At 39.8% G+C, this 16,450-nt stretch overlaps 1 protein-coding gene across 4 annotated transcripts in view; it reads left to right on the top strand.

The window, feature by feature from the left end:
• vps13d (vacuolar protein sorting 13 homolog D) overlaps positions 1-16,450 on the top strand; it is a 231,646-nt gene that overhangs the window by 58,340 nt on the left and 156,856 nt on the right. For all 4 annotated transcript variants that reach the window (XM_061973410.2, XM_061973417.2, XM_061973395.2 and 1 more), the window contains 2 exons: positions 10-190; positions 5,980-6,162. In XM_061973410.2, the coding sequence (XP_061829394.2) occupies positions 10-190; positions 5,980-6,162 (364 nt within the window). The remainder of the gene's footprint in view (positions 1-9; positions 191-5,979; positions 6,163-16,450) is intronic.

Here is a 16,450-nt window from a genome sequence, read left to right as displayed (position 1 = left end):
GGGTTGCAGATACGGGCTGGCCGATCCCTGCCTTGAACGAGAGTACGACATGAAGGTTTCTCTACTGATGGCCTCTGTGCAGTATGTGCATACTCAGCGCTTCCAGGCCGAGGTGGTGGCCTTCATACAGCACTTCACTCAGCTGCAGGATGTCCTTGGCAGGCAGAGGGCTGCACTGGAGGGCCAAGCCGTGAGTAGGACCGCAAAGTACTCACTAGTTCCACATTTCTTGCAGCCTTGATGGAATGAATTCATTTTTGTCCTTGCATTATGTTTGTAGTTTCCTAATGAAGCCCGTTTTGTATCGTTTACTTGTCAACTTAATCCTTCCAAAACGTCAAACAATAACGACGTGGGAACAAATGAATAATAAAATAAAGCGAGTTTGTTACAGTAAGAAAGAGTTAGAAAAAGTAAGAGTAAGGTCAAAAAAACTGTGTGGCTCGATTCCACCATACCTGACTGCCATTACCCATAATACATTGTCATACCTGCCAACTACTCCGGTTTTCCCGTAATTAGTACGGTTTTCATCAACCTATTCCGGGTTACGGTTGCATTGATAAAAAATACGGTTTTTCATTAATTAAAAAAACTTTTTTTTTTTAAAGTTTAATTCACGAAATCGCGTAACAACAATGACAATCGACACTGCTTCCCGTAACTTCCTATCGAGCCATTCCGAATGCCATTCGCGAGGCTATTTATAGCACCGCTGCCAAGCACGAGGCACCAGTTGCCATTGTTTCCAAACGAGCGAACGATCATGGAATCAGCCGGAGAAAAATCGCATACGAGTCTTAAACCGAAAAGAAAACTGCAGTCATTCCGTGAAGAATATTCAAAAGCCTATCCGGGAATAATTATCCGTTCCAAAAAGGGTGAAAACTACGCGAATTGCACCTTGTGCAGACAAGATTTTTCGATCGGACACGGAGGAATTAGCGATGTAAAAGACCACGTTGGGACAAAAAAACACAAGTCTAATGCCGTTGCTAGCGATACAAGTGGAAAACTTTCAACGTTTTTCGTCGTCCAAACAGATTCTTTGGATGTGATAAATGCCGAAGTTTTATTTACGGAGGCAATAATTGAGCAAACAAAAAGGTAATGACACCAATGTTATCTATTGGAATTGTTTAGTACTGTTATACTGTTAAAAGTGTTTATACTATTTATGCTTTCAAGTCCAAGTTGAAGAAATCTTGTTAAATGTTGACAGCATAACTACCAAAATACAGAAGTATGTCCTTAATATTTTTGCAGTGCTATTTCTGTTGAAAAGTTCAAATGATTACATTAGAGATGTGATGTGCCACTTTTCAAGTGTCTGATGGCTTCAATTCATTTTCATTCATTTTTCATATTTTGAATTCTTTTGAAAGGCTTACAAAAAAACTACATTTGAATTGTAATTCCATGCTATTGACAGGACTATTAATTTTAATGAAGTTAGCTTACCATGTTTACAGTATGATAATTGTGATAGAAATGTGAATTTTAGGCACAGAATATTTTTTACAATTGAACAAGGCAGTAGATTATACAAGCTTGGACAGAAAGTTAATAATGACACCAATTTTTTTTTTAATGGAATTGTTTAGTACTGTTTTACCATTTGTTAACTGTAAAAAGTGTTTATACTGTTTATACTTTCAATTAACAAATGGAAGTCTTGTGAAAGGTTGACAGGATAACTGGCATTAACTGTCAAAATAATTTCAAACTATTGAAGTTAGCTTACAGAATAAACATGTCAATCAACTAAGGCTGCAGCTAACGATTATTTTTCTATCGATTAATCTATAGATTATTTTTTTCGATTAATCGGTTAATCTATAGATTATTTTTTCGATTAATCTATAGATTATTTTTCCTTTTACCGATTATTTTTTTTATTTAAAATGAAGATGAAAAAATAAATGTAGGCCAGTTTTTTCAAAAGGCATGGCTTTTATTTACAAAAAAAAAAGTATGGCCACTCAGTCAACATTGACAACAACATGACAAAATATTCTGTAACAATGTAAACATTTAACAAAATTAAAAGTAGCTTATTTGCTTTTAATGTGCAAATATAAAAGTAAACATCCAGTGCAAATCTTAATATTCTGGAATAGTATAAGCATTTCAAAAGTAAAAGTATTGCTTATTTTGCTTTAAAATGTGCAAAAATAAAGATAAACATCCAATTCAAAAAAAGTGCAAAACGGAAATATTCTGTAACAACAGTGTAAACATTTCAACAAAAGTAAAAGTATTGCTTATTTGCTAAAATGTGCAAAAATAAAGATAAACATCCAATACAAAAAAGTGCAAAACGAAATATTCTGTAACAGTGTAAACATTTCAACAAAAGTAAAACTTTTGCTTATTTTGCTTAATAACACAACAATGATAGTATGATTAAAGTGAAAGTTAATTGTTCGTTTGTACATAGTATACGTAATTGTTAATGTTGTAAAAGGTATTTGCACAACTAATTAACGTTAGCGTTAAAGAGGAGCGCGTCTTTGTAAACACTGAACAGGCACGCCAAACGCTCCTCTCAGAGCGAAACGGTGCTTTAGTTTATGAATTTACAACGCAGATACAAATGACACATTCATGTTTTTGTGTAATGATGACAACGTTTACTCACGCGGACGATTGACTAGTTGATGGTGATGGCAAGAACGCTGCCGTTGTGCTGCTATGATAGGCCATTTCCGCTCGACACAGTGTGCATACAACAACATTATTAGCAGAGGTGGGTAGAGTAGCCAGAAATTGTACTCAAGTAAGAGTACTGTTACTTTAGAGATTTATTACTCAAGTAAAAGTAAGGAGTAGTCACCCAAATATTTACTTGAGTAAAAGTAAAAAGTATGTTGTGAAAAAACTACTCAAGTACTGAGTAACATACACACACATATCATATATATATATATATATATATATATATATATATATATATATATATATATATATATATATATATATATATATACATACATTGATATATACAGTATATAATTTATATTTATTTATTTTGCCATTTTTGTTTACATGTTAAAGGTGTTTTAATGAATATACATGCATGTTTAACATATAGATTCCTTTCTTTCATGAAGACAAGAATATAAGTTGGTGTATTACCTGATTCTGATGACTTGCATTGATTGTAATCAGGAAGCAGTGCTGGTAACGTCCACGTTTTCAAATGGAGGAGAACAAAAGTTCCTCCTTTCTGTCTAATACCACATGAAAGTGGTTGGTTTTTGGCATCTTATTTGTCCACCTTCCATATTCGTTTTTATACACTTTACACGAAATACATTGGCGGCAAACTCCGTAGCTTGCTAGCTTGTTTGCGCTGGCTTTCGGAGACTCTTATTTTGAAAGCGCAGGCACGATGGAGCGGGACTTTTATTGTGAAGACAGGAACTGTGCAGTCAGTCTTTACGGTTGAAATAAAAAAAGGGTCTTTTTTCCTTCACACTTTTGATTGATTGATTGGAACTTTTATTAGTAGATTGCACAGTACAGTGCATATTCCGTACAATTGACCACTAAATGATAACACCCGAAGTTAGCTCGGAGCCAGTCAGGTCATGTGACCACCTGGCTCTGTTTGATTGGTCCAACGTCACCAGTGACTGCATCTGATTGGTGGAACGGAGTGAAACGTCACCAGTAAGGCAGGCACTATGAAGGTCTGTCTGACAGACCAAAACAAACAAAGCGTGCATTAACAGATCGATAAAAATTAGTAGCGAGTAGCGAGCTGAATGTAGATAAAAGTAGCGGAGTAAAAGTAGCGGAGTAAAAGTAGCGTTTCTTCTTAGGCCGTTTATTGAAATACTCCCACACTTTTGATGACTTTTGGCGTGCTTTTTTCCCCTCGCTCGCACCGCTCGCATCGTCTGCTTTGCGCTCCGCCATGACGGTAGTGTGACGTAAATATGCGACGCGTCGACGAACAAAAACGTCCTCGACGTATTTACGTAACCGATGACGTCGACTACGTCGACGCGTCGTTTCAGCCCTACAATCAACCCATATGATTTTTGCTGTAATATTTTTGTTTTGAAAAGTCACTGTGACTGATAGAAAAGTGATGGTTTTAGCAACATTTTAACCTGTCTGAATGGACATGACTGGACCCTGGCTACTAGGTTTTTCTGATTTCAAAAGTTGGCAGGTATGCATTGTGTCCAAAACCTTATTACCACCATACTTGCCAACCTTGAGACCTTCGAATTCGGGAGATTGAAGGGGCGTGTGGGGGGGCGTGGTTGGGGGGGCGGGGTTTGGTGGTAGCGGGGGTGTATATTGTAGCCCGGAAGAGTTAGGGATGCAAGGGATTCTGGGTATTTGTTCTGTTGTGTTTATGTTGTGTCACGGTGCGGATGTTCAGCCCAACTCCTGAAAAACAACCTCGCACCATAATTCCTCCTTCACCAAATTTCACACTCTGCACAATGCAGTCCGAAATGTAGCGTTCTCCTGGCAACCTCCAAACCCAGACTGGTCCATCAGATTGCCAGATGGAAAAGTGTGATTCATCAGTCCACTGCTCTAGAGTCCAGTGGTGATGTCCTTTACACCACCGCATCCCACGCTTTCCATTGGACTTGGTGATGTATGGCTTAGATGCAGTTGCTCTGCGTACTGCACGTGGGCTAATTGGAAGGTGCCATGAAGTTTGGAGCTCTGTAGCAAGTGACTGTGCAGAAAGTCTTTGCACTATGCTGACCTCTCTTGTCAGTTTACGTGGCCTACCACTTGGTGGCTGAGTTGCTGTTGTTCCCAAACTCTTCACTTTTCTTATAATAAAGTTGACTTTGGAATATTTAGGAGCGAGGACATTTCAGGACTGGATTTGTTGCATCCTATGACATTTCCACGCTGGAAATGACTGAAAGCGGCCCATTCTTTCACAAATGTTTGTAGAAACAGTCTCCATGCCTAAGTGCTTGATTTGATACACCGGGCCAAGTGATTAGGGCACCTGGAAATAGTGTCTAAAAGCACGATACAAGTATAACCCATTTACCATTTAGTAAGTGTCACATTCAAACACTGAGGACATCTATTAAACAAGACAAAAGGCAAGGAATCAAACAGAGACAGAATTCAATTTGGACTCAATATTGAGGAGAGACATGGCCACTGCACTCTCTGTACAGTCCTGCACCACGCTCTGACCAAGAAGGTTTTCGTCACCTCTTTATTACAATATTCAATGTTCACGCACCAACACATGTCTCAGCAGGAATGGGGAGTATGTAAAACAGTCATTGTTTTCGGTCGCTTTGAAGTCCAAGAAGTGGGATTTCTCGGGCTTGGGCTCTTCCTGGATCCAGCTGGGGCAGGTGTTGGAGGACAGTGGCCTAGTGGTTAGAGTGTCCGCCCTGAGATCGGTAGGTTGTGAGTTCAAACCCCGGCCGAGTCATACCAAAGACTATAAAAATGGGACCCATTACGTCCCTGCTTGGCACTCAGCATCAAGGGTTGGAATTGGGGGTTAAATCACCAAAAATGATTCCCGGGCGCAGCACTGCTGCTGCTCACTGCTCCCCTCACCTCCCAGGGGGTGATCAAGGGGATGGGTCAAATGCAGAGGACACATTTCACCACACCTAGTGTGTGTGTGACAATCATTGGGACTTTAACTTTTTAACTTTAACCCCTCCCGTCTCCTGACCACAGCAACTTCAAGAGGGCAGCGGGTCGTAAATAGCGTTGACCTCGGTTACCAAATAGTTGGAAGAGAGTTTGTGAAATACTTCAGAGAGAGTTCGTTTAACACTTCAAAGAGAGTTCCTCTGGGAGTTGAGCAGATCCTGCCATCTGTCCGTGTTGAAATCACAGTGGCGTTTCACGAGCCTTCTTCCTCTCGTTAGGCCTCGAAAGACAGCATTCATAATACAACGTTTCTTTTGTGATAACTTACAAACAATTATTCCAACAGTAAGACTTGTCTTTTTCTTGCAGATAAGGGACCGTCCTCAGCGGGCCTCCAGGGTTCTGCTGGACATCCAGGCTGGTGCTCCAGTAATAATCATCCCAGAAAGCTCAAGTTCAAGCCGGGTGATTGTGGCAAACCTCGGCCAGCTGGAGCTGCAGAACTGCTTCTTACCTGCTGGGGCTGGCGGCACTTTCTCCGGCCGAGACAAGGTAGAGAAACTCACCATGGCACATGCCTTTTTCCCTACTCTGGTGAGTCACCTTCCTCCAGCTTGTCCTCTCCTGGTAACTCCTGTCTGACTGCTCACCAAACTCACCAAACTAGAAGTTGACCTGATGCATGTCTTGTTCAGTATTTGTCTTACACTCAGGACTTTGATTTAGTCTTGAAGGTTGTTGGTTTAACATTCTCCAATAACAAACATGTAAAAGTTTGGACTGGTTGCTGGTTCAAATACTGCTTTGCTTGTTTTTTTGTGTGCGTCTTTCTTTCAGTGCATGTCCAAATGATCCTTTTTGTGCATGCACCCATGTGTGTATCGCATGAGAGACGTGGCACCAATAGAGTTTTTCTTCCAGTAGAAACAAATTAAGGATGTAACGGTAAACAGCATTATGATAAACCGCAATAAAACCCTTTTAATTCAAAATGATCATAAAACCAGGACTGATAACCCTTTGATAAAGTCACGGACCAGTGACACTGCTCATTTACTAGAGAACTTAAGATAGCTATCTAAAAGGCTAACATGAAAACACAAGACATTAAGCTCTTTCCCCATTAAAAACGAAATTCCCCAATCAATCAATCAATATTTACTTATATAGCCCTAAATCACAAGTGTCTCAAAGGGCTGCACAAGCCACAACGACATCCGCGGTACAGAGCCCACATAAGGGCAAGGAAAAACTCACAACCCAGGGGGACGTCGATGTGAATGACTATGAGAAACCTTGGAGAGGACCGCATATGTGAGAGTCCAGTCCATAGTGGATCTAACATAATAGTGAGAGTCCAGTCCATAGTGGATCTAACATAATAGTGAGAGTCCAGTCCATAGTGGATCTAACATAATAGTGAGAGTCCAGTCCATAGTGGATCTAACATAATAGTGAGAGTCCAGTCCATAGTGGATCTAACATAATAGTGTGAGAGTCCAGTCCATAGTGGATCTAGTTATAGAGTGAGAGTCCAGTCCATAGTGAATCTAACATAATAGTGAGAGAGTCCAGTCCATAGTGGATCTAGTTATAGAGTGAGAGTCCAGTCCATAGTGAATCTAACATAATAGTGAGAGAGTCCAGTCCATAGTGGATCTAACATAATAGTGAGAGTCCAGTCCATAGTGGATCTAACATAATAGTGTGAGAGTCCAGTCCATAGTGGATCTAACATAATATTGAGAGAGTCCAGTCCATAGTGGATCTAACATAATAGTAAGAGTCCAGTCAATAGTGGATCTAACATAATAGTGTGAGAGTCCAGTCCATAGTGGATCTAACATAATAGTGTGAGAGTCCAGTCCATAGTGGATCTAACATAATAGTGAGAGTCCAGTCCATAGTGGATCTAACGTAATAGTGAGAGTCCAGTCCATAGTGGATGTAACATAATAGTGAGAGTCCAGTCCATAGTGGATCTAACGTAATAGTGAGAGTCCAGTCCATAGTAGATCTAACATAATAGTGAGAGTCCAGTCCATAGTGGATCTAACATAATAGTGAGAGTCCAGTCCATAGTGGATCTAACATAATAGTAAGAGTCCAGTCCATAGTGGATCTAACATAATAGTGTGAGAGTCCAGTCCATAGTGGATCTAACATAATAGTGTGAGAGTCCAGTCCATAGTGGATCTAACATAATAGTGTGAGAGTCCAGTCCATAGTGGATCTAACATAATAGTGAGAGTCCAGTCCATAGTGGATCTAACATAATAGTGTGAGAGTCCAGTCCATGTGGATCTAACATAATAGTGAGAGTCCAGTCCATAGTGGATCTAACATAATAGTGTGAGTCCAGTCCATAGTGGATCTAACATAATAGTGTGAGAGTCCAGTCCATAGTGGATCTAACATAATAGTGAGAGTCCAGTCCATAGTGGATCTAACATAATAGTGTGAGTCCAGTCCATAGTGGATCTAACATAATAATGTGAGAGTCCAGTCCATAGTGGATCTAACATAATAGTGTGAGAGTCCAGTCCATAGTGGATCTAACATAATAATGTGAGAGTCCAGTCCATAGTGGATCTAACATAATAGTGTGAGAGTCCAGTCCATAGTGGATCTAACATAATAGTGTGAGAGTCCAGTCCATAGTGGATCTAACATAATAGTGAGAGTCCAGTCCATAGTGGATCTAACATAATAATGTGAGAGTCCAGTCCATAGTGGATCTAACATAATAGTGTGAGAGTCCAGTCCATAGTGGATCTAACATAATAGTGTGAGAGTCCAGTCCATAGTGGATCTAACATAATAGTGTGAGTCCAGTCCATAGTGGATCTAACATAATAGTGTGAGAGTCCAGTCCATAGTGGATCTAACATAATAGTGAGAGTCCAGTCCATAGTGGATCTAACATAATAGTGTGAGTCCAGTCCATAGTGGATCTAACATAATAGTGAGAGTCCAGTCCATGTGGATCTAACATAATAGTGTGAAAGTCCAGTCCATAGTGGATCTAACATAATAGTGTGAGAGTCCAGTCCATAATGGATCTAACATAATAGTGAGAGTCCAATCCATAGTGGATCTAACATAGTAGTAAGAGTCCAGTCCATAGTGGATCTAACATAATAGTGTGAGAGTCCAGTCCATAGTGGATCTAACATAATAGTGTGAGAGTCCAGTCCATAGTGGATCTAACATAATAGTGTGAGAGTCCAGTCCATAGTGGATCTAACATAATAGTGTGAGAGTCCAGTCCATAGTGGATCTAACATAATAGTGAGAGTCCAGTCCATAGTGGATCTAACATAATAGTGAGAGTCCAGTCCATAGTGGATCTAACATAATAGTGAGAGTCCAGTCCATAGTGGATCTAACATAATAGTGTGAGAGTCCAGTCCATAGTGGATCTAACATAATAGTGAGAGTCCAGTCCATAGTGGATCTAACATAATAGTGAGAGTCCAGTCCATAGTGGATCTAACATAATAGTGTGAGAGTCCAGTCCATAGTGGATCTAACATAATAGTGTGAGAGTCCAGTCTATAGTGGATCTAACATAATAGTGAGAGTCCAGTCCATAGTGGATCTAACATAATAGTGAGAGTCCAGTCCATAGTGGATCTAACATAATAGTGAGAGTCCAGTCCATAGTGGATCCAACATAATAGTGTGAGAGTCCAGTCCATAGTGGATCTAACATAATAGAGTGAGAGTCCAGTCCATAGTGGATCTAACATAATAGTGAGAGTCCAGTCCATAGTGGAGCTAACATAATAGTGTGAGAGTCCAGTCCATAGTGGATCTAACATAATAGTGTGAGAGTCCAGTCCATAGTGGATCTAACATAATAGTGTGAGAGTCCAGTCCATAGTGGATCTAACATAATAGTGAGAGTCCAGTCCATAGTGGATCTAAAATAATAGTGTGAGAGTCCAGTCCATAGTGGATCTAACATAATAGTGTGAGAGTCCAGTCCATAGTGGATCTAACATAATAGTGAGAGTCCAGTCCATAGTGGATCTAACATAATAGTGTGAGAGTCCAGTCCATAGTGGATCTAACATAATAGTGTGAGAGTCCAGTCCATAGTGGATCTAACATAATAGTGTGAGAGTCCAGTCCATAGTGGATCTAACATAATAGTGAGAGAGTCCAGTCCATAGTGGATCTAACATAATAGTGTGAGAGTCCAGTCCATAGTGGATCTAACATAATAGTGTGAGAGTCCAGTCCATAGTGGATCTAACATAATAGTGAGAGTCCAGTCCATAGTGGATCTAACATAATAGTGAGAGTCCAGTCCATAGTGGATCTAACATAATAGTGAGAGTCCAGTCCATAGTGGATATAACATAATAGTGAGAGTCCAGTCCATAGTGGATCTAACATAATAGTGTGAGAGTCCAGTCCATAGTGGATCTAACATAATAGTGAGAGTCCAGTCCATAGTGGATCTAACATAATAGTGTGAGAGTCCAGTCCATAGTGGATCTAACATAATAGTGTGAGAGTCCAGTCCATAGTGGATCTAACATAATAGTGTGAGAGTCCAGTTCATAGTGGATCTAACAAAATAGTGTGAGAGTCCAGTCCATAGTGGAACTAACATAATAGTGTGAGAGTCCAGTCCATAGTGGATCTAACATAATAGTGAGAGTCCAGTTCATAGTGGATCTAACATAATAGTGTGAGAGTCCAGTCCATAGTGGATCTAACATAATAGTGTGAGAGTCCAGTCCATAGTGGATCTAACATAATAGTGTGAGAGTCCAGTCCATAGTGGATCTAACATAATAGTGAGAGTCCAGTCCATAGTGGATCTAACATAATAGTGAAAGTCCAGTCCATAGTGGATCTAACATAATAGTGTGAGAGTCCAGTCCATAGTGGATCTAACATAATATTGTGAGAGTCCAGTCCATAGTGGATCTAACATAATAGTGTGAGAGTCCAGTCCATAGTGGATCTAACATAATATTGTGAGAGTCCAGTCCATAGTGGATCTAACATAATAGTGAGAGTACAGTCCATAGTGGATCTAACATAATAGTGAGAGAGTCCAGTCCATAGTGGATCTAACATAATAGTGAGAGTCCAGTCCATAGTGGATCTAACATAATAGTGTGAGAGTCCAGTCCATAGTGGATCTAACATAATAGTGAGAGTCCAGTCCATAGTGGATCTAACATAATAGTGAGAGAGTACAGTCCATACTGGATCTAACATAATAGTGAGAGTCCAGTCCATAGTGGATCTAACATAATAGTGTGAGAGTCCAGTCCATAGTGGATCTAACATAATAGTGTGAGAGTCCAGTCCATAGTGGATCTAACATAATAGTGAGAGTCCAGTCCATAGTGGATCTAACGTAATAGTGAGAGTCCAGTCCATAGTGGATCTAACATAATAGTAAGAGTCCAGTCCATAGTGGATCTAACATAATAGTGAGAGTCCAGTCCATAGTGGATCTAACATAATAGTGTGAGAGTCCAGTCCATAGTGGATCTAACATAATAGTGTGAGAGTCCAGTCCATAGTGGATCTAACATAATAGTGTGAGAGTCCAGTCCATAGTGGATCTAACATAATAGTGAGAGTCCAGTCCATAGTAGATCTAACATAATAGTGTGAGAGTCCAGTCCATAGTGGATCTAACATAATAGTGTGAGAGTCCTGTCCATACTGGATCTAACATAATAGTGTGAGAGTCCAGTCCATAGTGGATCTAACATAATAGTGAGAGTCCAGTCCATAGTGGATCTAACATAATAGTGTGAGAGTCCAGTCCATAGTGGATCTAACATAATAGTGTGAGAGTCCAGTCTATAGTGGATCTAACATAATAGTGTGAGAGTCCAGTCCATAGTGGATCTAACATAATAGTGTGAGAGTCCAGTCCATAGTGGATCTAACATAATAGTAAGAGTCCAGTCCATAGTGGATCTAACATACCGGTAATAGTAAGAGTCCAGTCCATAGTGGATCTAACATAATAATGTGAAAGTCCAGTCCATAGTGGATCTAACATAATAGTGTGAGAGTCCAGTCCATAGTGGATCTAACATAATAGTGAGAGTCCAGTCCATAGTGGATCTAACATAATAGTGTGAGAGTCCAGTCCATAGTGGATCTAACATAATAGTGTGAGAGTCCAGTCCATAGTGGATCTAACATAATAGTGTGAGAGTCCAGTCCATAGTAGATCTAACATAATAGTGTGAGAGTCCAGTCCATAGTGGATCTAACATAATAGTGAGAGTCCAGTCCATAGTGGATCTAACATAATAGTGTGAGAGTCCAGTCCATAGTGGATCTAACATAATAGTAAGAGTCCAGTCAATAGTGGATCTAACATAATAGTGTGAGAGTCCAGTCCATAGTGGATCTAACATAATAGTGTGAGAGTCCAGTCCATAGTGGATCTAACATAATAGTGTGAGAGTCCAGTCCATAGTGGATCTAACATAATATTGTGAGAGTCCAGTCCATAGTGGATCTAACATAATAGTGTGAGAGTCCAGTCCATAGTGGATCTAACATAATATTGTGAGAGTCCAGTCCATAGTGGATCTAACATAATAGTGAGAGTACAGTCCATAGTGGATCTAACATAATAGTGAGAGAGTCCAGTCCATAGTGGATCTAACATAATAGTGAGAGTCCAGTCCATAGTGGATCTAACATAATAGTGTGAGAGTCCAGTCCATAGTGGATCTAACATAATAGTGAGAGTCCAGTCCATAGTGGATCTAACATAATAGTGAGAGAGTACAGTCCATACTGGATCTAACATAATAGTGAGAGTCCAGTCCATAGTGGATCTAACATAATAGTGTGAGAGTCCAGTCCATAGTGGATCTAACATAATAGTGTGAGAGTCCAGTCCATAGTGGATCTAACATAATAGTGAGAGTCCAGTCCATAGTGGATCTAACGTAATAGTGAGAGTCCAGTCCATAGTGGATCTAACATAATAGTAAGAGTCCAGTCCATAGTGGATCTAACATAATAGTGAGAGTCCAGTCCATAGTGGATCTAACATCATAGTGTGAGAGTCCAGTCCATAGTGGATCTAACATAATAGTGTGAGAGTCCAGTCCATAGTGGATCTAACATAATAGTGTGAGAGTCCAGTCCATAGTGGATCTAACATAATAGTGTGAGAGTCCAGTCCATAGTGGATCTAACATAATAGTGAGAGTCCAGTCCATAGTAGATCTAACATAATAGTGTGAGAGTCCAGTCCATAGTGGATCTAACATAATAGTGTGAGAGTCCTGTCCATACTGGATCTAACATAATAGTGTGAGAGTCCAGTCCATAGTGGATCTAACATAATAGTGAGAGTCCAGTCCATAGTGGATCTAACATAATAGTGTGAGAGTCCAGTCCATAGTGGATCTAACATAATAGTGTGAGAGTCCAGTCTATAGTGGATCTAACATAATAGTGTGAGAGTCCAGTCCATAGTGGATCTAACATAATAGTGTGAGAGTCCAGTCCATAGTGGATCTAACATAATAGTAAGAGTCCAGTCCATAGTGGATCTAACATACCGGTAATAGTAAGAGTCCAGTCCATAGTGGATCTAACATAATAATGTGAAAGTCCAGTCCATAGTGGATCTAACATAATAGTGTGAGAGTCCAGTCCATAGTGGATCTAACATAATAGTGAGAGTCCAGTCCATAGTGGATCTAACATAATAGTGTGAGAGTCCAGTCCATAGTGGATCTAACATAATAGTGTGAGAGTCCAGTCCATAGTGGATCTAACATAATAGTGTGAGAGTCCAGTCCATAGTAGATCTAACATAATAGTGTGAGAGTCCAGTCCATAGTGGATCTAACATAATAGTGAGAGTCCAGTCCATAGTGGATCTAACATAATAGTGTGAGAGTCCAGTCCATAGTGGATCTAACATAATAGTAAGAGTCCAGTCAATAGTGGATCTAACATAATAGTGTGAGAGTCCAGTCCATAGTGGATCTAACATAATAGTGTGAGAGTCCAGTCCATAGTGGATCTAACATAATAGTGAGAGTCCAGTCCATAGTGGATCTAACATAATAGTGAGAGTCCAGTCCATAGTGGATCTAACATAATAGTAAGAGTCCAGTCCATAGTGGATCCAACATAATAGTGAGAAAGTCCAGTCCATAGTGGATCTAACATAACAGTAAGAGTCCAGTCCATAGTGGATCTAACATAATAGTGTGAGAGTCCAGTCCATAGTGGATCTAACATAATAGTAAGAGTCCAGTCCATAGTGGATCTAACATAATAGTGTGAGAGTCCAGTCCATAGTGGATCTAACATAATAGTAAGAGTCCAGTCCATAGTGGATCTAACATAATAGTAAGAGTCCAGTCCATAGTGGATCTAACATAATAGTAAGAGTCCAGTCCATAGTGGATCTAACATAATAGTGTGAGAGTCCAGTCCATAGTGGATCTAACATAATAGTGAGAGTCCAGTCCATAGTGGATCTAACATAATAGTGTGAGAGTCCAGTCCATAGTGGATCCAACATAATAGTGAGAGTCCAGTCCATAGTGGATCTAACATAATAGTGAGAGTCCAGTCCATAGTGGATCTAACATAATAGTGAGAGTCCAGTCCATAGTGGATCTAACATAATAGTGAGAGTCCAGTCCATAGTGGATCTAACATAATAGTGTGAGAGTCCAGTCCATAGTGGATCTAACATAATAGTGAGAGTCCAGTCCATAGTGGATCTAACATAATAGTGAGAGTCCAGTCCATAGTGGATCTAACATAATAGTGAGAGTCCAGTCCATAGTGGATCTAACATAATAGTGTGAGAGTCCAGTCCATAGTGGATCTAACATAATAGTGAGAGTCCAGTCCATAGTGGATCTAACATAATAGTGAGAGTCCAGTCCATAGTGGATCTAACATAATAGTGTGAGAGTCCAGTCCATAGTGGATCTAACATAATAGTGTGAGAGTCCAGTCCATAGTGGATCTAACATAATAGTGTGAGAGTCCAGTCCATAGTGGATCTAACATAATAGTGTGAGAGTCCAGTCCATAGTGGATCTAACATAATAGTGTGAGAGTCCAGTCCATAGTGGATCTAACATAATAGTGAGAGTCCAGTCCATAGTGGATCTAACATAATAGTGTGAGAGTCCAGTCCATAGTGGATCTAACATAATAGTGTGAGAGTCCAGTCCATAGTGGATCTAACATAATAGTAAGAGTCCAGTCAATAGTGGATCTAACATAATAGTGTGAGAGTCCAGTCCATAGTGGATCTAACATAATAGTGTGAGAGTCCAGTCCATAGTGGATCTAACATAATAGTGAGAGTCCAGTCCATAGTGGATCTAACATAATAGTGTGAGAGTCCAGTCCATAGTGGATCTAACATAATATTGTGAGAGTCCAGTCCATAGTGGATCTAACATAATAGTGAGAGTCCAGTCCATAGTGGATCTAACATAATAGTGTGAGAGTCCAGTCCATAGTGGATCTAACATAATAGTGAGAGTCCAGTCCATAGTGGATCTAACATAATAGTGTGAGAGTCCAGTCCATAGTGGATCTAACATAATAGTGTGAGAGTCCAGTCCATAGTGGATCTAACATAATAGTGAGAGTCCAGTCCATAGTGGATCTAACATAATAGTGAGAGTCCAGTCCATAGTGGATCTAACATAATAGTGAGAGTCCAGTCCATAGTGGATCTAACATAATAGTGAGAGTCCAGTCCATAGTGGATCTAACATAATAGTGAGAGTCCAGTCCATAGTGGATCTAACATAATAGTGAGAGTCCAGTCCATAGTGGATCTAACATAATAGTGTGAGAGTCCAGTCCATAGTGGATCTAACATAATAGTGTGAGAGTCCAGTCCATAGTGGATCTAACATAATAGTGAGAGTCCAGTCCATAGTGGATCTAACATAATAGTAAGAGTCCAGTCCATAGTGGATCTAACATAATAGTAAGAGTCCAGTCCATAGTGGATCTAACATAATAATGTGAAAGTCCAGTCCATAGTGGATCTAACATAATAGTGTGAGAGTCCAGTCCATAGTGGATCTAACATAATAGTGAGAGTCCAGTCCATAGTGGATCTAACATAATAGTGAGAGTCCAGTCCATAGTGGATCTAACATAATAGTGTGAGAGTCCAGTCCATAGTGGATCTAACATAATAGTGTGAGAGTCCAGTCCATAGTGGATCTAACATAATATTGTGAGAGTCCAGTCCATAGTGGATCTAACATAATAGTGAGAGTCCAGTCCATAGTGGATCTAACATAATAGTGTGAGAGTCCAGTCCATAGTGGATCTAACATAATAGTGAGAGTCCAGTCCATAGTGGATCTAACATAATAGTAAGAGTCCAGTCCATAGTGGATCTAACATAATAGTAAGAGTCCAGTCCATACCATAGTGGATCTAACATAATAATGTGAAAGTCCAGTCCATAGTGGATCTAACATAATAGTGTGAGAGTCCAGTCCATAGTGGATCTAACATAATAGTGAGAGTCCAGTCCATAGTGGATCTAACATAATAGTGTGAGAGTCCAGTCCATAGTGGATCTAACATAATAGTGTGAGAGTCCAGTCCATAGTGGATCTAACATAATAGTGAGAGTCCAGTCCATAGTGGATCTAACATAATAGTGTGAGAGTCCAGTCCATAGTGGATCTAACATAATAGTGTGAGAGTCCAGTCCATAGTGGATCTAACATAATAGTGAGAGTCCAGTCCATAGTGGATCTAACATAATAGTGAGAGTCCAGTCCATAGTGGATCTAACATAATAGTGAGAGTCCAGTCCATA

Source organism: Nerophis lumbriciformis, linkage group LG01 (assembly GCF_033978685.3).
Source record: "Nerophis lumbriciformis linkage group LG01, RoL_Nlum_v2.1, whole genome shotgun sequence".
NCBI lineage: Eukaryota > Metazoa > Chordata > Actinopteri > Syngnathiformes > Syngnathidae > Nerophis > Nerophis lumbriciformis.
The sequence above is the reverse complement of the archived record's forward strand: the minus strand, read 5'-3'. Positions and strand labels throughout refer to the sequence as shown.